This window comes from Hermetia illucens, chromosome 4 (genome assembly GCF_905115235.1).
Source record: "Hermetia illucens chromosome 4, iHerIll2.2.curated.20191125, whole genome shotgun sequence".
NCBI lineage: Eukaryota > Metazoa > Arthropoda > Insecta > Diptera > Stratiomyidae > Hermetia > Hermetia illucens.
The window spans coordinates 55935263-55959897 of record NC_051852.1 but is presented as its reverse complement, the minus strand read 5'-3'; the positions used below and the strand labels follow the sequence as shown (position 1 = coordinate 55959897).

Sequence of the window (24635 nt, the reverse complement as noted above, 5' to 3'; positions counted from 1 at the left end):
TCCAATATGCCCATTCTGTCGGAAATTAGATTTCCCTCTTTGTCTCGGCAGGATGAGCATCGAGGTGTATAAGGCTTCATCCTGCTGACTTGTTGGTAAAACTTCCGCGCCTGATGCGGTTGCTCCCTGTATTTTTCTAGTTCGCAGACTTGTTCGTTCTGCCAGGCTTCCTTTTTCCGTCTGTGAAATCGCTTCTCCGCCCGACGGAGTTCGTGATAAGTCTCTGCGCGTGCCTGCGTTCTTTGATAAGGCAACATTACTCGGTACAGGCTTCGAGGGTTCGTTCTGCTGCCTCGTAGAAGGTATCCTTCTCCGATTCTGTAGTCTCCTCTGTAGGCGCGTGAACGTTAATGAGGCTTATATTTCTAAACTTGCCTCGCAAGCGCAGAGTGCATAGCCGTTCGCTTATGTTTTCAAAGCCGATAACAGTAGGTTTCATTTTTTGGCTGACTAAGAAACCTACTCCGAGCACATGGTTTACTGGATGGTCACTATAATATATGATGTAGCTGCTCTTCTCCAAGTAACCGGTCCCTGTCCAACGCATCTCCTGTAACGCTGTTACATCAGCCCTATATTGGGACAGGGTATCGGCTAGCTGCTCATCAGCTTCATCTCTGTACATGGAGCGCACGTTTCATGAGAAAATGCGCAAATCGTTATTCCGTTGTCGTTGCCGGGTTCGCCGTTGTGCAATACGTCCAGTCCGAGGCTCCTTTTGTGGCTTCGTAAGATGTTGTTTTCCGTGTAGGGTTGTCAGCCCTGTCTAACCCTCAACCTGGAGGACCAGTTGGTACAATTTGTCCCGCTTTTAGGCGCGGGAGACTCGCCTTCATCCTTCTCCGTCTTCAGCTCTTCGTTAAGAAAGAGGTCCCATCGGTCACCACTTGGAGGTGGAGATAGGGTTTGGTATGGCATTTCCCAGGTTTTATGCTCCATCGTGGATACCAATCCACGTTTCGCCCTGGGACCTATACTACTACCACATTTCAGAGATAAGCAGGTTTTTTCCCCCAGGATGACTATGAAAATTACTTACTCACTATAATCTGCGTATGTTCTAGAAGTTAATTTGTCTGCCCGTGCATGTCGCGGCATCTTCCTCCAATGTTGTTGTGCTCTTGCGAACTTTTTTCACACCTTCTATAGTATGGTGGATTGTACAGAAATTTCGAATTATTTCACGAAGTAACCACGGGTAACGTAACGTTACCAGTTGAAATTGTCGGTCATTTTGTCACTTAACAAAACGTGATAATGCTAAATATTAACTTTTTTTCGGTTTATGTTGGAAAGTACCGCAAAATACCTATTTACTAAAAAAGTATTGAGGTACTGATGAGTTTAAAAAGGTGCTAAATTTGGTACCTTTGGTAACAAAAAGATGACACTGGCGACATCCCTGCGGGTTATATCATACAATGAAGCCCATTACCCAGGTCGGCTAGAGAATGGGCTGCCCTTGCCAGGAATCGATAGCGATGGCGCCTGGGTGTAGTTGATGCGATATAGCGGTTTCTAGTAACGATATATATGTGATGTATATGATCTTTATAAAGCCTGCTTTCAACAAAACTATTATACTTTTTACCAATGAAACGAAGAGTTCCCATGGTCAATTTAGAGCATTGTTTGACGAGCAAATGCATAGAAGGATGGCAGAAATCTGCCAAGCATTTGAGGAGGAAAGTATTCTTCAGTGATGTTCAGGTATGGTGTGTTACGCAAAAATAAGAAATTACTTTCCATTTATGCTCGCAAGGTTCTCGAATTGGACTTGATTGGGTGTAATTTTAGGATTCGGCAGAAAAGTTTCAATGCATTCGACGATAATATCATGCTGGTGTATCACGCAAGCACCTACTACACACAGTCACACCTACATTTGCGAAAATGTTTAACCACCTATGTATGGCTTGAATCCAAAATAACTGGAGCGTTCTACTTTATGAAAGACAATCAATCATACAGGAATCTATGAATATCCATTATCTGGGATTCCATTCATCCTCATTTCAGTAGTGCAAACTAACAATTCATCCCGACAGACTGGTAAGGTATCTGTTGAAAAAATGGCGAAACTCTTTGGGTCGAGCTTATGAAAGTTTAAAACTATGAAAATTTCAAATAGTATACATATGTACATATATACACGGTTTGATTTTTAGACGGAGCCGTCTTAATTAGCTAAGTATTAGGATTTAATAATTCAATGCTAGTTCACTTTTTAAAAGACAGGTTGATAAGAGAATTTAGTTTAAAGAAAATATGGTCTTGCATCAAAATAAAAAAATCATTTTCTTCTCTGAAGTCGTCAATTGCACCTTTATATGTAATTCGCATCACATATGTATGCAAATACCTATTTATCGGCAATAAGTTTGTCGTATTTTTCAAATCTTTTCGGTATATAATACGTAATAATGTAAAATGTTTTTTTTAACCTTTCTTTTGAATGTTATTGAATACCTCATACTACTTTATAATACTAATTTGGTGTTAATTTATTTACGGGTCCCGGCCTACATATTTAATACATTTTCGATATTTCTGCATGAACAAATACCAAAATCTATTTCTACTTTCATATTAAGCTTCGTACTTACTGTTTCATTAAATTAGTTCGAGGACAGCAGTTATTTCCCTTCGAGTTATGTGTGATAAAACGCAGTCCTGCCTGCCAGTTCTGCACATTTGTTCATACGTTCAGCGCACGAAATGTTTGTTTATTTGTGCGGACGTGTTTGATATATTTCGTAACATGACATTATGTGACAAAAAATTACATATAGTGTAGAAATGACATAGAGAGACACATGTAAATTCATTCCAGGTTATGGAGGTGTCAGGCAATTTTTTGTTGATGTGGAAAGCATGCAGATTTAACGAAGGAATTAAAATTAAATATTAGTACACATGCAAGGCACACAGAGAATAAAAGATTAGGAATAGAGGTTAATCAAAATGTGATGAAAGTGTGAAGGTATGAAGTGTGCGGTCGTTTGAATATGCCCTTTGTCATAAAATGGATTAGCAGGAGGTGTGTGTTTTATAGGGTGGCAAGTGCCTTTTTTTATCACAGGTTCGTGTCAGCACTTTTTGATTTAATTATTTTTGAATCTGTTGGTTGTATTGAATAATCCATCCTTCGACGGGAATAATCGGTTCCATATGCGTCCAAAATACCAACGTTTCAGCACGCGTCAGCGCATTCTGGCGATCAGAGCATTTGAAATCACTCAATTGGAATAATTTAAATCGCAAACGCGTTGAAAGTGATGGAAAATATTCTGAATTTTGAAGTATTGGTTTCTATTTTGCTCATTTTGACGATCTGCACGTAAACATACATAAACATTGATACCCGTGTTGACTACTTACCAGTCTATTATGTCCGTAATATATATCCTACTTCCATTCGATACCGTTTAATCCATCAACAAGTAGCAATGTTAACAACCGATGAAGGTGTTCTCAATAATTTATTTAGTCCGTAATCATAAAAAGCGGATGAGGAAACCGCTTAGACGTATAAAAATAGGAAAGACCATTCTGCTGACACGAACCGGCATATCTACAAAAACTTCACCTCAAATTAGAGTTTAGTATAATGTTATCGTATACGACTTCGGGCGATTTATAAATGAACGCAAAGTGGAGCTTACAGGATTAACGACATGCAAACATGCAAAACACCAAACATAATTTATTTTTCCACTTCCTCGGTTCGCAAATGACAAATCCACCATTAATAATCACGTTACAGAGCCGCTCGTGACATGCGAACGTACGAGGGTTGGTTGAAATACAATAAGAGTTTCTTTTTGTTTCGCTTCCTTCCGAGGGTGAACATATGCGTGGACTTAATGATATTCACATACAGATTCAAGTAGACAGATTATTCAATTATTATGTACATAATTGTTGTTTGCGAACGCACATATAGACATCAACATGCAAATTTTCAGGATGTAAAAATTCGGAACAAGACAGATTTGCTCAAGGAAGCGAGAATGACTTACTGCTTTTTCAGACATGTCATCGGGCTAATGTTGTTTGCCTTCACATTATGTGTTATCTTTCGGATACCATCCAACCATATCTAGATAAAAAAATTTGAAGATAGTATTGTTTTATTTGGAGCAAAAAAATGATTTTAAATTGTTCTATATTAAACTAACGTTTAAAAAACTGGTTTCTTTGCGTGTAGTGTTTTGTTAAATTCGGTATTAATTTCGGGAAGAGTTCGGACATCAAACAAGTTGCTGAACAAAAATTGTATTTTTCATTTTCATATAAAAAAAAAGTGCACATAATCTAGGGCGACTATTCCACAAAATTGCACGTTCAACGGCCAAGCAATAAGATATATTTTCATTTTAAGAAAGGAAATTGGGAAAATAGGGTGAAGAATGCTTGGTTTTTTTTCTTCATCCGCAATGACTGTATCTAATTGTTTCTTTCCATAGAGTGCATTACTTTATTCTATCGTTTGCGGTATATACTATCTCAGCTCTTCTCATCCTTTCACATGGAAGCTTGTTTGATATTTTAGGGATTTATTATGCTTTCAGTTCTTCGTCCTTTGTGATTATGTCAACCTCGCCGTCGTCGATTATTTTATCTAATATGCCTCAATTTTTCATCGTTTTTGTCCATTATCCTAACATTTCCGACGATTTGGTTAAGCGTTATCCTCTCGATCTCATTGCCTTGGGTTTGAAACCCGATTTGTTATGGATGTTTATGTTCCTGTTTGTATTTACTACTCCATTACTGTAGGCTCATTACTTGCACGTTTTTTTGGATAGAGTGAGTGGATTCGTTTTCGCACTGAAAATTGGACTGCTGCAAAGGTAAGCAGTTCGACTTCCAACCAATCATCTCGTCATCAAAGAACAAGACTGGAACTGTTCGACATATTACTTCAGGCTAGCTCTCTGCGTTCTCCCATTAGGGAGTCTACACGTCAGGGAATTCTTTCACCAATAGCAGGGAAGAGAAGGAAGGAAATTTGTTGGCATCTAGGAAGATGAACGCGAACCTAATCTCTCTGATATTTTTGCCTGGAGGGAGCTCCTCTGTGTTTTCATAAAGTTGCTGATGAATCCCCCACCCCACTTTCTACAAAAAAAAACTAGTCGGGGAACTGGAAGGCGAATGCTTAAAGTATGAAAGGTTTTGTGTATTTATTATTTAAGAATATTTAAGGGTCCCATTTTCACAATTTCGAAATGTGATTCATTGCATGTAAGGAGATTCATAGTTTCCACCTTTCCACCAACTTTCATATCAATAGGAGAAACCGTTTCTGCGAAATTGACAGACGAACAGAAAGAGGGACATTAAAATAAGGTTTTGTTTTACACAAAACTTTGAAAAGAGAAGAAAACCAGAAGCTCGGTGTTTCAGGTGTGAACGGCTTTGTGTATTTCCTAAGTAAGAATATTTGAGTATACATTTGCCCATTTTTGCCTGACTTGTAAAATTTATTATGTATTTAGTGTGTGACTATTTACTTTACTGTGATATTGACATTAAGTCTTAGTCTTTGTCCAAAAGAGCAACTTTAACCTATTATTATGTAAGTGATTTTTTTTCAGATATTTCGGTTGAGCAGTTACTGAGAATGGGTCTGCGAGAAAAATGATTACTTTCTAGTCCCCGCGTTCCCTCCTTTTACATCAAATGTCAGAAATTAGTTGTAGAAAGTACTAATCGAGATTTTCCATTTGATACCCCATATGACTCTATTCAATGAAAAAAATGTTATACGCTCCTTTTGCACGTGTAGGGACATCCCTTTAAACTCAACGTAGAACAGTGTCATTTACTGCGTGTGAGGGTAATCGCAGTTTGCACATTTTCACCAAATTTCGTATCGTGTGCGTGTTACACACAGACGCGCGGATAGTCAGACAAATAGTAAATCAACTTTACCAGTAATACCTACCTAATAAGGTTTTATTTTACACAAAATCTTAAAAAGGTGAAAAAAAAGACAAAAACTCAGGAATAGGACAACTCGAAATATTGGTATATGAGGAATACAAAAAACTCCCCATTTGGCATTTAGAAAATAAAATTTGTCTTTTTTTTCCATTATAAAATAAGCCGAAAAAACGCCACAAGCAACCGATGACTTAAAAAGGCGTTGTTTGCATTATCTGGGGATTGTGCATTCCCAATCTGAAGACTGAAAATCCCCAGAGATCTGGCCCTAGGATGGATCACCGTGGTACCCTCGACGTGGTCTTCATTCTCTTCAGGCCTTCCAGCATATCATAGCGCAGGAAGTTATCTCTCAGGTAATGCCTCAGTATCTGGAAGATGTAACCCGTCATAGGGCATGAATTTTCTAGTGTGCTTAGCATGTCTGTCCGTCCTATGGAGTTGAAAGCGTTACTCATGAAGACCAATGATGGTATACCTGAGCTCTATGAACCGCATACCATAATACAAACTGAACTGCCTTGGTGATAAGTCTTCGAGAGCACGTATCACGTCGTCGAGTCTGCTCATAGCGAGCGTGATCAGTATGCAGATGGCAGTTTAGACGTTTTGAATGACTTTTGAAATTTTTTCTGCAGGTCGACTACTTCCGTGGTGGACACAAAGAAGGCTTTTCACGGTTGGATACCATTTGGTCCATGGAAGCCAAGCAGACATTGTCAGCTGAAGCCACCACCAGACGTGCGGAAGGGCACGTCTTGTGTTGCTGTCTATGTCCGTCTGAAGAAGGACATAAGGCCCAGGAACTCTCCCAATTCCATCAACCTGTTTTTCTCGCCTTTGCTTATCGTTGGTATAATTTGCAAATCGGCCAACTCCGTTACAAGAAAATGTACAGGAGTGACAAGAAACATAGTATTTCAAGTTACAGTTATGTCTATAATGAACCATTCTGTTGTCTGTCATGCTTTGTAAAGTATATTTTTGGACTTCTTCTAGAAAGTTATTTATTTATTTTTTCTTTAATAGACAAATTTGATACAAAAAAGAGTTAGCTGATTTGCATTCTATCAATACCAATACGAATATACGGAGGTAGCTTAATTTCTCCAACCATTGAAAAAAGAAGCAAATACAAGTACGGACAAATTCAATTCTAAATTCAAGTAAATATTCAAGTAATTCAGGTAATGTAATGCATAATATGCACACAGTTAATTATGCCAAAGATTATCTTAAAAAGAATAATAATCTCGTGGTATAGTTGTCTTCAAGTCCTGCAAACCAGAAAACTTTTTCGAAATGATTGGCAATCTTTCATTATATTGTATTATGGCTCTAATAAGTAAAACCCCTTTGATCGTATCGTCTTTACAAATTCTACTTCCTTGAAACTTTTGGAAAGAGTATCTCCAAAGTAAGAAAAATGGTATGGTTGGAACTATCATGCGTATTCCATGGAGTCTGCTTCCATTTGAGATTTCCATCCTCTAAATATTTTTGCTCAATTATAATATTTTGTTTCATTCCTATTTTGAGCTGTATAACTATCACTATAGATAATGGCCTTCCGATTCGATGGTAAGCGACCAAAAAGCCGGCCGGCCGAACGGTGGCTTGATACGCTGGATGGGGATTTGATATAACCAAATAACGAAACCGATCACTACGAGCCGATCCCGCTGTGAAAGGGACAAAAGGTGCAGAAAAACAAGAAAAAGCTGACTAAAGTGCTAGCGAAGCATTAAATACAGTTTGCAGATCAACGCAGAAAACAATATTGTTCTATGGCTTTCTCTGGACGAGCTCCCTCTTTTCTTTGGGTACGAGCTTATAAATTGTCCTCTATATATCCAACCTAACGAGAATGACAAAGATTACATTAATCCTTTTTTGGTCGAAATAACGCATGGTTTTCGTTACTCATGGTATTATCGAATGCAGTTCTTGAGAGTGGGTACAAATTTCACGGTGAGCACCAATCAAAAACGTCAAATCTTTATAGAGTAACCTTAGATCCCCATTCAGGATGAAGATACTCCTCTGAGGTAAACTGGCGACTATAGTTTGAAAGCATTTTCGGAAGAGAATCTAAGAAGCCTAGCAAATACCATTTTACTTCGTGAAAATTACTTTTACATTTTTTTGATTCGCGGACATCAACAGAATTTTCCGTTTCTTTGTTAATTGCGAAATTTTGTTTTGCAGCTGACTTCCAACTTAACAGGAACATAATTATGTAAAATTTTACATACCCGCAGCAGCACATTATTTGCTTTGAGGTGATACTATAAGGAGCATTCTCTTCTAGACTTAGTAGCATCCAGTTGGGCGTTTTGAAGGCAGCACAGTAACTAGACTGTCAAAATAAATTCGTTTTTCGGCCAGCTTCTTGATTTTATTCTTCTCTCTTCCCTAGAAATATTTTGCCATTGCTTAAATTCTTTCTTTCTTTCAATTTTCAGGATTTGCAACATTTTTTAGCTGTCCCAAGCACTTCTGCCCACGTATAACATCGCCTTTGTTTCTTTGGTTTATTCGGCAGAATTAGAATAATGAAAACAGGGAACCAATTGCATATTTACGGCGTTATTCATTTCGTTAAGCGTAGTAGTTAAGTCAATTTTAGCCGCATCTTCGCCAGTAGACGCCTGTTCGGAACTTAGTAGCAGGAATGAATCAATTTCAGGATTATCCTTGAATGTTCTACTTAAAAGGTAAATGTTTGGTGCCGTATTAAATTTTTTTTTTCTGAATTTTGGTGTTCTGGGGTTTCTTTAATGAATAAAAAAAATACTGAATGAATCGCAATTATCCTAGTTTGCGGATCGTAGAAATATGTTCTGAATAAGTCGTGAAAATTTCGAAGAATTTCGTTGTATAGATTTTAGGCTATGGTGGCAGAAGATTTTCAATATGTAGTTTTGAGAAAAACGCATTTAAAAAGTATAATGTGATTAACTGATCATTAATCTGCTATATCTAGTCTATAAACCTTAGGTTTCTTGAAGAAACACATGTACAGCCTTAGCTTAATTCTTGTCCTTTTAGCGAAGTCATTCGAACGTCATTCAGACCGATAAATATACGCTTTATTACGGCGATCGACATAAATTTGGCATTTGACCTATTACGTGTTTAACACTATAATTTCTGAACGACTCCGAATATCAAAAAATCAATATGCCCATATATTCTACGTTATATCTAGAGGCAATTGATGCCACAAAAAATTCGATTCCGCGGATCCGATACACGGGAAGACCCCCTTAAATGTTATGTAATTAAGCGTGACAAGAACGTTTGTATAAAGATCATGGAAAGATGTCTGCAAATACGATACATAATCTAGTCATACGGATCTACAAGAGTAGTTTGGGCAATTCGTGTTTGAAATTACGTATACGCATTTTGATTATGATAGCTTCGAAGTTTCAATTCAATACTTTACAAATTTTAAACTAAATATCAAACAATTTGAGTGAGGTCAGCTGGGAGTGAGTTATTTTATAGCAATAACAGTGGCATGTGGAAAGGTAGAGAATCCCCCTTTTCAGCTATCATAATTATCAACCTCATCACAATCGGTGTCGGTTCACATCCTCCTTTTTTTCCACATATCCTGCTTTTTCGCGCTGAGATTTAATGATGTGACAAGGGTCTGTCGCGGCTTATTTTTAAGGTTTTTTTATGAAAAAAAATCTTATTAAAATGTCTGTCTGTCTCTCACACCCGGTGCTCAGAGGTGGTGGTGAGGAAAACGGGGCGGCAACCCTGTCGGCTGAAGTGGCCGAGGAGAACCTCCATAGTGGTGGCACCGGGAGACGTTGTACTCACTTTGGTTTGCCGGCCGTGATGCAGTAGGCGAATGCTCCAAAGGGCTAGCTAATCAGGGTGATCAGACCCGAGTCTGCACGGGGACTCATCTGAAGTGACAAATCGGTCACGAAACCTGACCAGGGGTATACTGGTATCACGGGAAACGAGATAGCCCCTGGACTCTCATACTTCGGGTGAACTCCCGTTGTATGTGAGTGCAGCTCGGTTATTTGCAGTTGGCCCGCTATTGGGAGTTTCATGGGGGCTGCTGGTTATGCTCAAGCGAAAGGAGACCTTCGGGCCTTGGCGTAGTGTTGCGTTTCAACACGGGTGCGTACTCCTTAGTTCGGTAGAGATTTAAGTATGTCTTTCATCCACCAGTACGAATGCTAAGCCATGCACTTGGTATAAACTGGTACCGTTGTTGCTTGTCACAGCGGGGCTCTGATTGGGGTCACAAAATCAATCCGTGTCCATAGAGGACCGTGGGATTAACAGGTACCCACGTAAAACACACAAGAACTCATTGTCTCTCACACCCGATTTATTCGGAAAACGGCTGAAGCTATTGTCACGAAATTTGGTGAGAAAGTGTGGTCTGTGAATGTACCCGTTACATATAGCAAATGGCGCCATTTTCTGTTGAATTTTAGGGGGTCTCCCCATATACGCGAAAGGGGGACGTACAATTTGTACACTACAATTATAGAATATTGAATTCATATGAGCATCTTAATTTTCCTTTTGTGGCCTCTTTTAGTTATTTGTATATGAGTATCAATTATCCGCCATTCTTATTTACCTAGTTTTCGTAAATTTGTCTTACTTTCTAGTCTTGCCGTTGTCTTTAATTGTTTTTTAAGGTTTTGTGTGAAACAAAACCTCTCGACGTATTTTTCTCGGAGGAGGTTGTAGCGATTCAAAGGAAATTTAGTGGAAAAGTGGGAACTGTAGTCATACAGTGAGTTAGAGCATAATCTTGCCAAGTTTGGTCGAAAACGCAATATTACTAACAAAATTAAAATAGGTTAAATTTTGCCGTTCCTGGGCAAATTCAAAACTTTAAATGTGAATGTCACGCGAAAGCGGATATTCTCACATATTATATGCATATATTACGTGCTAGATACTAATGGGACAAATGCAGACTCAAATGGCTTTATAAAAGATATACACAAAATTGTTCATAGTTGAAGCGTCCAGCTTCCGGCTTTCCGACTTGCTTCATACTTCTCTAAATGGATTTTCGACTTTATAAAGTAGGACTTCTTGTAACTATAGCGCTTTAAGGAGAGGATCCTGCTTACTTACTCATTAGTTTGTGTGCGTCCGCATAGCTGAGTGGTTAGAGCACAAGGCTATCGTATGGAAGGTCGTGGTTCAAATCTCGCTGGCGATTTGTATCGCGATTTGACTTCGGATACCAGTCAACTCAGCTGTGAATGAGTACCTGAGTCAAATCAGGGTAATAATCTCGGGCGAGCGTAATGCTGACCACATTGCCTCCTACAGTATTCTGTAGTGTACCGTTACGGTCTTGAATGAAGTGCTCTAACACACTTCAAGGCTCTGATCCAATATGGGTTGTTGTGCCAACGATTATTATTATTATTGTTATTATTATCCTGCTTACTTAGTCCTTCTAATTCTCTGCAAATCTCAAAGAGGCGTTCTCATAATCAATGACAAGCGTATACCTAAGCAGAGGTCGCACCACATCAACATCTGAGGCAGAAAAGCCATCGGATGAGGATGCGACCCGCGCTGATGTTGACTTTTTACTATTTATTTCCAGTTTAAGAAAATGTCTTTAATGCGCTCTAGCATCTTGTAAGATAATGACGTGAGTGATCAAGAGCCTTATTGACCCTGTCGACATGAATGAAAGGGTAAGCGTTAACTGAAAGACAAAGATTTTAGTTTTATCTTGATGATCCATAAGAGTTGGGCGGATAGTTCTCATATGCCCCCTTTTTAGAAAAAAGCTTCGTATCTGGGGGCGTTTTCATAAGAGTATTTCGTAAATGAGTTCGGCTGGAAAAACACTAATAGCATACAGCTAATAGCATTCAGTATCATTATTCAAAGATTATTGTTTCAGCAAGCGAGGAATCGAAATTGTCATAAGAGGCTTTTTTTTTGGGGTAGGGTAGGTGAATGCATTTGCGCACACAGTGTTGGACTCCCGATTCGGTACGTCGTCGAACTACCAACTAAACACCTCCCCATCGTCAGAGAGCTAGCCTGGAACCGTTTGTTACATTACTTCGGGCTAGTCCCCGAACTCTCTCGCCTTGCGGAGCCTTCAAATCAGGGAATTCCTTTCACCAACTGGAGGGGAGAGGAGGAAGGGAACTGTCTGTTCAAGGAACCCCCTGCCATCCGGCTGCTCCACCGGTCGAGTTCTATTTTCTTAGCAACGAGAAGGGCCCGAACGTTATGGGCAACACCTGTCGGCAGTCGCCCACAACTCCATTGCAAAACACACAATCCGGAGAACGCGCCTTTCCAATCTTGTGCAGGTAAGACTGAAAACCTCCATGCCCACTTAAAAATTGGGTAAGGAAATAGTCAGTCTCGCCATGCTTCCGATTCAGCCACGCATCTAAGTTGCCGATGAGCCGCGTAGTCCATCTGCCTCTAGTTTCATTTTGCCAAGAGAGCTGCCACTCGTCTAGAGTGTGTTGCCGTTCTTCGCGAGCAACCACCTCCCTTGGCTCATCTCCCTTGCGCTTGTATATAGCCTGACGCTCCCTAGCAAGACGGGCAACGGGGATAACTCCCGCGATCACCATCACGGCCGTAAAGTTCTCCGTCTCTGTACTTGCGCGAAGCGTTTACGATATACCTCCTTTCTAAGAGCGCCAGCCCATACCTCTGCACCGTAGAGCAGGACAGACTGCGTTGAGCTCATCAGGAGACGTCGCCTTCTCGACCTAGGACCCCCAATATTTGCCATTAGCTTACTTAACGCCGAAACTCCAGTCGCAGCCTTGTTCGTTGCTGCTTGGATTTGCTCAAAAAAGCTCATCTTTGAGTCAAGAGTCAACCCGAGGTACTTTACCGCTGATTTTGACTCGATGATCGACTCGCCGAACGGTATGGGATGCAGGGTCGGAATTCTTCCTTTAGTCAGAATGATTACTTCGGTTTTTTCCAGTGCAAGGTTGAAACCATGAGTAGTCATCCATCCGCTTACCCGTCGCATCAATATGCCGAGTCTGCTTTGCGCCTGTTCGACAGTGCGTCCAGCAACAAGCGCTGCGACATTATCTGCGTAGCCGACCAGGCGCGACTCTTCCGGCATGTCGAGTTTAAGCAGACTGTCATAGGTAGCGTTCCAGAGGTCCGGCCCCATCCACCTTTGACCCTCTAGTGTTTCATAGAGCAGGGAGCGGTACCTCAGATAGTCCCTCAAAATCCGTAAGAGATATTTCGGCACGTTGAAGGTATTGTCTAGTGTGTCTAGAATGTCTTTCCATCTTACGGAATTGAAGGCGTTTCTGACGTCAAGTGTTACGAAAAGCACCACCCGTAGAGTTCGGCGGATATGTGCCTCTGCTCGTCGAACGGTGTCCACGACTTGCATGACAGCATCAATTGTCGATCTCCCTGCCCTAAAACCAAACTGCCGGGGAGATAAATTTCCGGCAGCGCGTATCGCTTCAGCGAGTCTACTTCTGATGAGCTTTTCGAGCACTTTCCCAGCAGTGTCAAGCATACATAGTGGGCGGTATGAAGACAGCAATTCGGGGTCGCCTTTCCTTTTAGAGATCAGCGCAAGCCTCGCAACTTTCCAACGAGCAGGGAAAATGCCCTCTTTCAGGCAAGCGTTGAATGCGCCGAGCAGTAGGTCTGGCCGGTGTTGGAATACCAGTTTGTATACCTCTGCTGGGATACCATCGGGTCCTGGCGCCTTCTTGTTTTTCATAGAGAGGACTGCCTGTTCCAACTCTTTTATAGAGAAAAGTGGACAGTCCTCTGCGCTCTCCGCGCCGACGTCACCATCCCATACGGGGTGCGCAGGGAAGAGTGCCCTTACAATGCGGTCCATCTGCTCGGCCTGTGAACAGGGTTTCCGCAGAGCCCCGATTTTTTGGGTTACTAGTTTGTAACCGAGTCCCCACGGATCCCCATTCACCCCGTCGACAAGATCTTGCCAGCAACGAGTTTCGCTCTTGTTTATTGCGTTGCGGAGTCTCCTTTTGGCTGATTTGTGCTCCATTACTATGGTACATGACTTCCCCCGGTCACCTAGACGTTGTGTTAAGCGGCGGAGCCTGTGACACTCCTTCCGGAGCTCTGCGATTTCCACTGTCCACCAATACATGGAAGGTTTACCGCACCTTGATGTCTTCCTGGACATCGACGCTCCGCAGACCGTCGTTATCGTCGTTTACGACAGTGTCAGCTGCGGCGCCACCGCCCCCAGGAGTACCCTCCAGCGCCCCACCTGTTCCCAGAGATTCAACAAACTTCCCGGTGTTCACTTTCGCGACGTTCCATGCACAGAAAGATCGCTGGGGTGGTGTATTGGTGGCCACTTGCCGAGAAGTCTTCCAGAACTCGGCACCCGTCCACCAGCGACACCAGTGATTCCGACCCGAAGGTTACGTCTGGAATGCTTCCTTCCCAGCCCGGCGCCGGAACGTTGGGGTGGATCCGGTGTTTAGAACTACCAGTCCTGTTCTCGCCACCATTTCCAGAAATCGTTTCCCTCTGGAGTCTGTGTGAGGCATGCCCCATTCAAGTGCCCTAGCATAGAAGTCACCCCCGACCAGGATCCGCCCATCCGTGCTTAAGATAGCGTCCTCCAAAGCATCAAGCCTCCGACGAAAGTCTAGCATCGTCTCATTCGGCGTAAGATAGACACTAAAAAATGTTATCCCTGAACACCGAATCCAGACAAAGCCGTCCCCTCGGCCTTGGGCAAGAACCCCCAGGAGTGTGCCGTCCCGAACCCAGATGGCAGCGGTACCTGATATGTCTGGGTGCCATGAAACTGGGCCCTTGTTTCGGTACTGCTCACTGATGAGTACTAAATCAGCTTTGGTCTCCGCAGCGAACTGCGCTAGCAACTCGTGAGCGGTTGCACTCCGGTGCATATTGATTTGTAGGATGCGAATTATGTTGACTGTATCCTAACCCTTTCCAGTTCTGCTCTGAAAACTGGACACCGCCCCGATCCCGCAACGTGCCAATGCTCTTATCAGTCGCGCCACGGTCCCTGCATAAGACGCAGCTTTCCTTTTCATTGCAGGTGTTCGCTTTATGGCCTGCCTGACGGCATTTACGGCACGTTGCCCTTCTGTCAGGTCCCCGACTGTTTGCAGATGTGTGCCCATAGTCCATAGGGGCGGCCCGAATTCGTATCCTACACACTACCCAACCAATTCTTATTATTCCGCTGTTTAGAAGCTTCCTCGCGTATTGCTCGGCAACTTCCACCACAGCGAGTTTTTGGCCTCGGGAGTTCGCGGAGGTGATACCAATCCGGACATTGGTTACCTCCGGGCATTTGCGTTTGATGGCCTTGTGGCGCGGCAGGATTCGCAGCATTCGAAATTTATTTCGAATGTTGCGAGTGCGAGCGAATAGATGGTGCGGATCTATCCACTTTGCGTAGCACGCCAATGGAGTGGAAGATCTCAGAAAAGTGTGCGATGAGTAATTTTGTTTTTTGAGACCTGTCACTAAAATTTAATTATTCAGTTGGACTTGAAAAAGATTAGAAAGTTTAGATAATATTAAAGTGATTTCAGATTGTTTATGAATTGGCTTTTTAGTCCGAATTATTAATAAGTTATTATTGGAAGTTTTTCCAACTAGCAGATCGAGTTGAATGGCTGCTACTGAAGACTGTATCTTGTGTGCTTAATCAGTGCGGAGTAAAGGAATAGATAGTCTATTGTATTATCAAGTGAAGTAGCAAAAATTGAAGGATTACTTAATTGGTGACCCCGAAGAGCACCGCAGCCCCGGACACAATCCAATTCCGACAGCTAATCACCACGGGCAAAGGAAGAAGAATGTAACGCAAGGACCTCTTTTCGCTGCTTCTCAAGTTCTTAGGAGGCATCGCTATCTGCTACCGCTAGGCGCAATCAGTGCATCCTTAGCTCTCGGAATTTCCGCTCTTTCGACGCCAAGTCCATCGAGCTCCACATCCCGAGTCGGAGCAGAGGCAAGAAAAAACGCGAGAAAACCTTCTCTACACAGTGTACTGCGCGACACACGTCGGACCCTCTCCAGAAGTAGATTTTTACGCGACTTCCCGTACGCACGCCCTCCTGCACAACACCTTTCACGCACCGGACTAGTCATCATTGCCGCAACAATCAACAACGGCAACAAACGGACGTCCCCAGCACCGCCAACGCCGCAGCTACAGCCGACAAACAACGAGGAGTTATTCTTAAGTGAAATTATTGTTCATTTATATATAATATTTATTTATTTATTCAGTTAAAAAAAAAAAAAAAAAAAATAGTAATAAAAAAATTGAAATCGCTGCAAGAGACGGCGTGCAGGTGTTTAGCATCGCGAGTCCTCCATTCTCATTGGTGGTGTTTTTGGTCTGCGCTGGATAGCGTCCGCTTCGTTTTTTCTCGTTTCGTGCGTGCATTTGTGGGTGCGGCCTGCCGTGTCGGTGTAAAGTTCACCGCGTTTCAGAATAAACTCACCGCGTTTGCATTTCAATCTCGTACTTTTCGTGAAACAAGATGTCTTTTGACAATAGGGACGCGGCGGGCCCATCGAACCCGCAAGTGACCGCCCTCGCCGTACGCGTTCCTCCGTTTTGGCGGCGGAACCCCGAACTGTGGTTCGTGCATCTGGAAGCACAGTTCCAAATGTCCGGCATCACATCGGACGCGACCCGCTTCAACTACGCGGTGGTCGGCCTGGACGAAGAGTCCATACTTCTGGTGTCCGACGTGGTGAAGTCGACATCGTATGTGCAGCTCAAGAGCGAGTTGATCAGGCGCCTGTCGGCAAGCGAGTCGGCAAAATTAGACCACTTGCTGGCAGGTTTAATCTTAGGTGATCGAACTCCCAGCCAATTGCTTCGTGAAATGAGGCAATTGGGTGGGAGTAAGATCGGCGAAGACCTGATCAAGTCGCTCTGGCTGCGTCGGCTCCCGGAGGGCACCCAGGCGATCCTCGCTTGCGTCTCCGGTTCCTTGGAGGAACTGGCAGCGACGGCCGACCAGGTTCAGGAGGTGTACGTACGCCCAACCTTGGCGGCCGTTCAACCACCGTCGGATGAGGTGGGTGAATTGAGGCGCGAGATTGCTGCATTAACAGCCAGTATGGCCGAGATGAGGGCGACGTTGGACGCTCAGCGTTCGGGCGCCAGATCGCGAGCACGCTCGCGGTCTGCCATCCGAAAAGGGCGATCAGGTAGCAGGTCGTCAAGACAGTCCACGGACCCAGGGATTTGCTGGTACCACCGCAGATTCGGGGATAAAGCGACAAGATGTACGCTACCGTGTAGATTCTCTCATACCGCAAAAAACTAGGTCCGCGGGGGGTCTTGGCGGCGGCCACCCAGAACGCAGCGCCACGTCGCCTAACTATTTTCGACCCTCTCAGCGGGCGCAACTACCTCGTCGACACGGGTGCGGAGGTTTCGGTCCTTCCCGTACCCCAGCATCATCAACTTTTCCCTCAACCGCTCAAACTTGCGGCAGCAAATTCCTCCCGCATAAACACGTACGGGTATAGGCAAGTGGACGTGAGTCTTGGCTTGCGTAGGACGTTTTCGTGGCGTTTCATCCTGGCGGATGTCAGCTTCCCCATACTAGGCGCAGACTTCCTGTGTCACTATGGATTGCTGGTGGACTTGCAAAACAAGTCTCTTATAGATTCCACGACCAACCTTAATACGTCGGGACATATGGTATCTCACCCAGGCAATAATCTTTCCGTTCTTTTAGAAGACATTACCGACTCTCGTGTTCGGGCACTTCTCCAAAAGTTCAGCCAGATTACTACCAACTGTAGTCTCTCCAAACCAGTGAAGCACAATGTGCAGCACCACATTATCACTACTGGTTCCCCGATCTTCTCGAAGGTGCGTCCTCTACCATCTCAGAAACTGGCAATTGCACGGAAAGAGTTTGAACAACTCGTTCAACAGGGTATCTGCAGGCCCTCAAACAGCTGTTGGTCTTCCCCACTGCATATGGTCCCTAAGCCAAACGGCGAATGGCGCCCATGTGGGGATTACAGAAGACTAAATGCACAGACTGTTCCTGACCGATATCCAATTCCACTCATCCACGACTTTGCGCATCACCTCGCGAATTGCCGCATCTTTTCGACCTTGGACTTAACCAAGGCTTATCACCAAATTCCAGTAGCTCCTGAAGACATTCCAAAGACGGCAATATGCACACCCTTTGGACTCTTCGAGTTCACCCGGATGACTTTCGGATTGTGCAACGCGGCGCAAACCTTTCAAAGGTTCATTCACTCAGTCCTGCGAAACCTCGAATTCTGTTTCGTATATTTGGATGATGTTTTGGTCGCTTCTTCCACTGAGTCTGAGCACTTAGCCCATCTCGAGTGCATTTTTCAACGTCTCCTTGAGGCCGGTTTAGTCCTAAACGTTGAGAAATGCAAATTCCTTCAACAACAGGTGAGATTCCTCGGCCATTTCATTTCCCCTGAAGGAATACAGCCCGACCCAGACAAGGTGCAAGCGATATCAAGCTTCCCGCGTCCAAAGACAGTGAGGGAGTTGAGGAGGTTCTTGGGCATGCTGAACTTCTACCGTCGTTTCCTGCCCAAGGCCGCCCATCTCCAGTCCATTTTGAACGCGTACTTGTCTGGCCCCAAAACTAAGGACACACGAGAGATCGTGTGGTCTGAAGAGGCTATCTGCGCGTTTGACAAATCTCGTCAACAACTGGCTGACGCTACGCTCTTGGCATTCCCTCTGCAAGATGCACCCCTAGCCGTTTTTGTGGATGCCTCTGACATTGCAGTAGGTGCTGCCCTTCACCAAAAGGTGGACCAAGTTTGGCAGCCGTTGAGCTTCTTCTCGAAGCAGTTGAATCCCGCTCAACGGAACTACAGCACCTACGATCGCGAACTGCTCGCCGCATACCTGTCCATCAAATACTTCCGTTTCTCCCTAGAAGGCAGGCCGTTCACAGTGTTCACGGACCATAAGCCTCTCACGTTCGCTTTGAAACAGAAGCAGGATTCGCAGCACTTCAGAGCCTCAAGTCCAACCCCAAATACAAATTTCGGGAGTTGCCCATCTTCGGCTCAAACCTCTCGCTCTGCTGCGAAGACTCGGAAAAGGGACCTCGGTCATACATTCCGGCCACATTTCGCAAGGAAGTGTTCCACGCAGTTCACGACTTGGCGCACCCCGGCATCAGGACAACAAACCGGTTAGTCACCGGAAAATACTTCTGGCCCTCCATGAACAAGGATATTAATTCCTGGGCCAGAGAGTGCATCGCATGCCAAAAATGTAAGGTCTCCAGGCATGTTAGGAAAGAAGTGGGCTCATTCCCCCGCACTACCAAGCGTTTCCACACCATACACCTCGACATTATAGGGCCTTTGCGAGACTCGCATGGTTATAAGTATTGCCTCACAATCATCGACAGGTTCACGCGGTGGCCTGAGGCAATACCTCTGAAAGACATCACGGCGCAATCATGTGCTGAAGCCCTCTGTCGAGAGTGGATACCTCGCTTTGGCGTCCCTGCAGTGGTCATCACTGACCAGGGAATGCAATTTGAGTCCACCCTTTTCTCCGAGTTAGGCAAACTCCTTGGTTTTAAACGCCAGCGGACTACGGCATACCACCCACAATCCAATGGGATGTTGGAACGTTGGCACCGGACGCTGAAAGCCGCCATTATGGCACGCGACGACCCGTCCTGGACGCAAGTCTTGCCTCTCGTCCTACTCGGCCTTCGAACAACCCGCCGAGAGGAGTTTGCTGCCAGCCCCGCGGAGCTGGTTTACGGGGAGAACCCGAGACTCCCAAGCGATCCGGTCTTCGACAAGAGATCGGGTCTCACGGAGTCGGGGTTGGTGCGTCTGCTGAGAGACAATCTCCGACGCATCAAAGCGCCACCACCCACTCGACACTCGTCCATACCTGCCTGTTCGCCCAAGGAGCTGGACACTTGCACGCACGTGCTGATCAGGACGGATGCCGTCCGGAAGCCGCTGCAGCCTCCATATGAGGGCCCGTACCGCGTTCTCGAGCGGGGAGAACATTTCTTCCAGCTCGAGATCGGTGGTCACAAGAAGGCGGTCTCTTTGTCCAGGCTGAAACCCGCGTGCGCCCCGAAGCAACGTCGTGTCCGCTTTGTGGATTAACGGCGAACGAAGTTCGGGGATCAGTCGCTGAAACCCCTAGGTTTCATCTGGGGGCGGAGTGATGTGGCGCGGCAGGATTCGCAGCATTCGAAATTTATTTCGAATGTTGCGAGTGCGAGCGAATAGATGGTGCGGATCTATCCACTTTGCGTAGCACGCCAATGGAGTGGAAGATCTCAGAAAAGTGTGCGATGAGTAATTTTGTTTTTTGAGACCTGTCACTAAAATTTAATTATTCAGTTGGACTTGAAAAAGATTAGAAAGTTTAGATAATATTAAAGTGATTTCAGATTGTTTATGAATTGGCTTTTTAGTCCGAATTATTAATAAGTTATTATTGGAAGTTTTTCCAACTAGCAGATCGAGTTGAATGGCTGCTACTGAAGACTGTATCTTGTGTGCTTAATCAGTGCGGAGTAAAGGAATAGATAGTCTATTGTATTATCAAGTGAAGTAGCAAAAATTGAAGGATTACTTAAGCCTCTTTTACCTCGTTCTTTTCCGTGAGACAGTCAAGGTTTCCAGGCTGGAAACCAAAGCTTTTTCTCCTATAAGTCCCTTGACTGTTTCACAGAGCGTGATTTTATTTATAGTCTTCGGGCCTAGTTCGACTAAGACTCCACCACCCTTCGTTTTAAGTATGGAGGACACTTCCTCTCCATTGTCTTCGGGTTTGATTTTGTAACGGATTTCGCTGAGGACTTCCGCGAAAGTCTTGCCTTCCGTCGGCTTAATAAGCAGAGTTGGCGGTCTAGTCCTCCTTCATCTCCCCACCTTTTCTTTTGGTACTCCGTCCTTGGTATCCGCCGTAGTTTTATTCAGAGGTTTTTCTGATGGCGCGACGTGTTGTTGTCTTTTGATCCTCTTCGCCTTCTTCTTTTCAGCCCTGGAGAGTACCTGAGTAAAGTCTCCTTCAGATGTCCCTTCCTCCTTTCGTTTTTTACTAAGTTTCTCTGCAATGGGCTGTCAGCGATCCGTTTGGTACTCGTGGTGTTCTCCTCGAGAAGCGCGGTTGTTTCTGCTTCCTGCGGATTTTGTCTTACTTTCCATGTTCGCCTATAGTATGAAATCCTGTCCAGGAGCTCTTCCAGCTCCATTAGCCCGTTTTTCACCCCCTTGCCGTCGTTTTTCTGGAGGAACGTCGCAGATGGCATGTGCTTCACAACTGCATAAGATGCTTGGTAGATAATAGTATTACCCACAATAATTGAAGAAGTGCTACTGGAAATTAGCAATACGATATGGGAGAGAAAAATTTTGGAAAGGCAAGCCTAATAAAGCGTTCAAATTCACGTTAAAGACAAGGCTGGACATGGTTGCCTAGTTGTGCGGTGCATGCAATGTACAGATCTTCACAGCTTTATGGGAGCGGAAAAAGCTTGTGTTATCATGTATAGTTGGTAAACCTCCAGGCGAATCACCTATTTATTGTCCCATCTATCTACTGAACCCTACAAGCAGAGCTGCTTTGGTTAGGACATTAAAGTTTTTCAGGTTAGTAGTATACTTTCCGCGAAGTGATCACATCTTGAAAATATGTGGATCTGAGGAATGCATCCAGCTGGGCCAAATGAAGCCAAATTGAGGTCCCCGGCGACGACCGATATTAACAGTGATGATGCGGAAGGGAGGGGGTATGTAGTATAGTTTTAGGCTATTCAGGCCTGAGGAAGGAAGGGAGATTAGAGAGATTCATAATGAAATAGCTGAAGCCAAAGGGATAATAGCGAGGGTCGCACAATTTTTACTTCGAGCCTGGATTATTTCTCTATGTACCTGGGTGAACATCTAAGTCAGTAGAAAACGGCATCAAGGTCGACGAAAATAGTGAAAGCATGACGGCTAAAATGGGATTTGAAAATCGCTTGACTCCACCTAGGTCAAACTTACGCCAAACGTTAATTTCAACTCAAAATTTAGTCTGCTCCTAGAATTATCATATCCAACAATCGTAAAAAATATATAACCTCAAATAAGAAACAAAGGAAGGGTAAAGCTTCGGAACTTTTTCGCGATAATTGGACCACTTGGTTAGAAATCAGTAGCGAGGGTACATTGGCATGGAAGGCTTATGTCTCACCTAGTGATTAAGGCAGTTGTGTAGATACATATACATGTCAAACTTTCATTTGTATTTTGTTGCCAGGTGTATTTAGTTACGCCTGAAAGGAAGCAATTGGAAAATGTTTTCCTAAATTTTTGAAGTTAGTGCAACGAAGTGTAAATTCTTAACGACAGCCTGCAAACTTTCTCACTAAACCCGTATTTTTAGCCCAGATGGTTTCAGGAAGTTACATTACAAAAGTTGAAAAGTTATTAGTTTTCTTTTGAGCAAAATAAAATGAGGACGACAGGGAAACTTTCATCGCTATAAAAAGCATGCTTCATTTCAGCTTATGTATCCGATACAAAGACACGTTATATAATGATGGCAAATGGAGTGGGAGGACGAACACTGCACACTCTTCAAGGAACTTCAGCTTTTTTTCTAAGAAAACTCAATAAACGCTTTATATCCTTCAAACAAGAGATAAATCCAATATTATCGCTGTGGCAACCCGTCAGCTCTGCATCGATGTAAAAAACGGACTCTTCGTTACGTAAAATGAATTAAAGTTGGTCTTCATTGCTTGCCTGTAGTCACAGTTCGAGCAATGGCTAAACATCTAACTTCCAGACTGCATCATTAAAATATTCTAAAAATATTTCCCAATTTGCAAACCAAAGCACAGAAGGTTTCCTTTTCGTTCACCATAATTGACAGACGGTTCTGAAATGTTATTATTCAGATATTGAAATTGAACCTCATTATCCAATAGAAATACGAAATACAATAGATGCCTCCATTTTCCGGTGTGAACTTTCGAATCAAAGCAGCTTTTTTAGCCGAAGGAGGCAAGGCTCCTTTTCTCCTCGTCAACTGTGAACAATTCTTTGCCATTTTCTCCTTCAGCATCTGAGCACCATTCTATGGAAAGTGTACACACACGAGGGTTGTACTTCTAAAGGAAGGCAGCAGATCAATTTACAGAAAAAAATCACTAGCCAAGGTGTGAGCCCTTAAATTTGTGTAACAAGTTGATGGAAAATGATAAAAGAACATTTTTTTTCTTTCTTTTACTTGTAGAATTTTACAAAAATGGATATTTTCTACATTGTGAGGAAACGTAGGCTTCAAATTAAATACCTTCAGAGAAACAGAGAGAGAACCGTACTGCAAAATAAAATTCAGACTTTTCAAAAGGTAGCTTTCTAAGTATTGCCGTCTTATGAACAATAAAGTTGATTATCGTTAACACAACATGAAATCTACATGGACTGTTATATATTTGGGGACTATTGAAACCAAAATGAGTTATTTCCGTGGAACTCTGAATTGAATAATTGAGTTGGTTTCTCTAGATTGGAATTCTGAGTTGAAAATTCTGGGAAAAAAATGACAGAGTAAGACCTGTTCCTGTCCTTCTGTTTGATTTTTCGATTGGGTAGTCAGAACAACATTTGTTTGTCAATCTGTTTTCCATCTGTATGTTCTCCCGGGATTATTACCCTGATCTAAATCAAGTACACATTTACAGCTGATTCGAGGATGTTCTAGATCTCGTCTTGATACAAATACGTCTGTCACCAGCGAGATTTGAACTGCGACATTTCGTTGTGATAGCTTTTCCGGACAACGGAAAATTTAACGCTGGATCCACACGCTCGACAAAGACTTCCCATTAGGTGCTCCCAAGTTTTCCTTAGTTGCCCAACTTATGGTCGAGCATTGTCATATAGCAAAATAATTTTTTTACGCCTCCGCTTCTACGGCGCCCATTTTTGGGAATTTGCGTAAAACAAAACCTTATTAAAATCGGTTTACCGTCTCTTTCTCTGTCTGGCACACGCACTTTTCTCAGAACGGATTGTATCGATTGAGACCAAGGGGGGAAGGTGGGAACTGTGAATATTCACGCATACAGTTACGTCATTCCTTGTGGAACTGGAGGAGGAGTCTACAAACTTGCAAAGAAAACCTGGCCTCAGTTCTGACATTTAATGCAAAAGAGGAACGGGCGGGGGCTGGACCCATTTCCGGTATTTACCCATCCGAAAAACCTCAAAAAATCACAACTCTTCTACTATACGATGTCTAGGCTCCGAAATCCGAGAATATCTGTTCAAATAAAGTGAATAGTAATATTACTATAATTTTTAGTTATTGACTGTAAAACTCCCTTAATTTTATCATAGAATCATGACGTTTTGCACTAATATCGGCAATAGTGGAAATTACACTATTCCTGACAAAGTTATAGTAACTCAAAGTTATCGCTTCAGTTCGGTTTCGAAGACTTTAAATGTCAACATTACGTTGAAGTTAATATTTTGGTATATCTATATATACATTATGTGTTAGATACCAATAGGATAAATGTCCACTCAAATGTTTTTATATAAGAAATACACAAAGCCTTTCATACCTGAAGCGTCTAGTTTCCGGTTTCCCGAACAGTTTCTTTAGCGCTTGA

At 43.4% G+C, this 24635-nt stretch overlaps 1 protein-coding gene across 5 annotated transcripts in view; it reads right to left on the bottom strand.

Moving 5' to 3' along the window:
- The window catches only part of LOC119655752 (1-phosphatidylinositol 4,5-bisphosphate phosphodiesterase), a 317000-nt gene that overhangs the window by 52402 nt on the left and 239963 nt on the right, over positions 1-24635 (bottom strand). For 4 of the 5 annotated variants that reach the window (XM_038061805.1, XM_038061809.1, XM_038061806.1 and 1 more), the window contains one exon: positions 2607-2686. In XM_038061805.1, coding sequence (XP_037917733.1) covers positions 2607-2686 — 80 coding nt within the window. Of the gene's footprint in view, positions 1-2606; positions 2687-4022; positions 4103-24635 lie in introns of all 5 variants that reach the window. The other variant, XM_038061808.1, reaches the window with a different exon arrangement.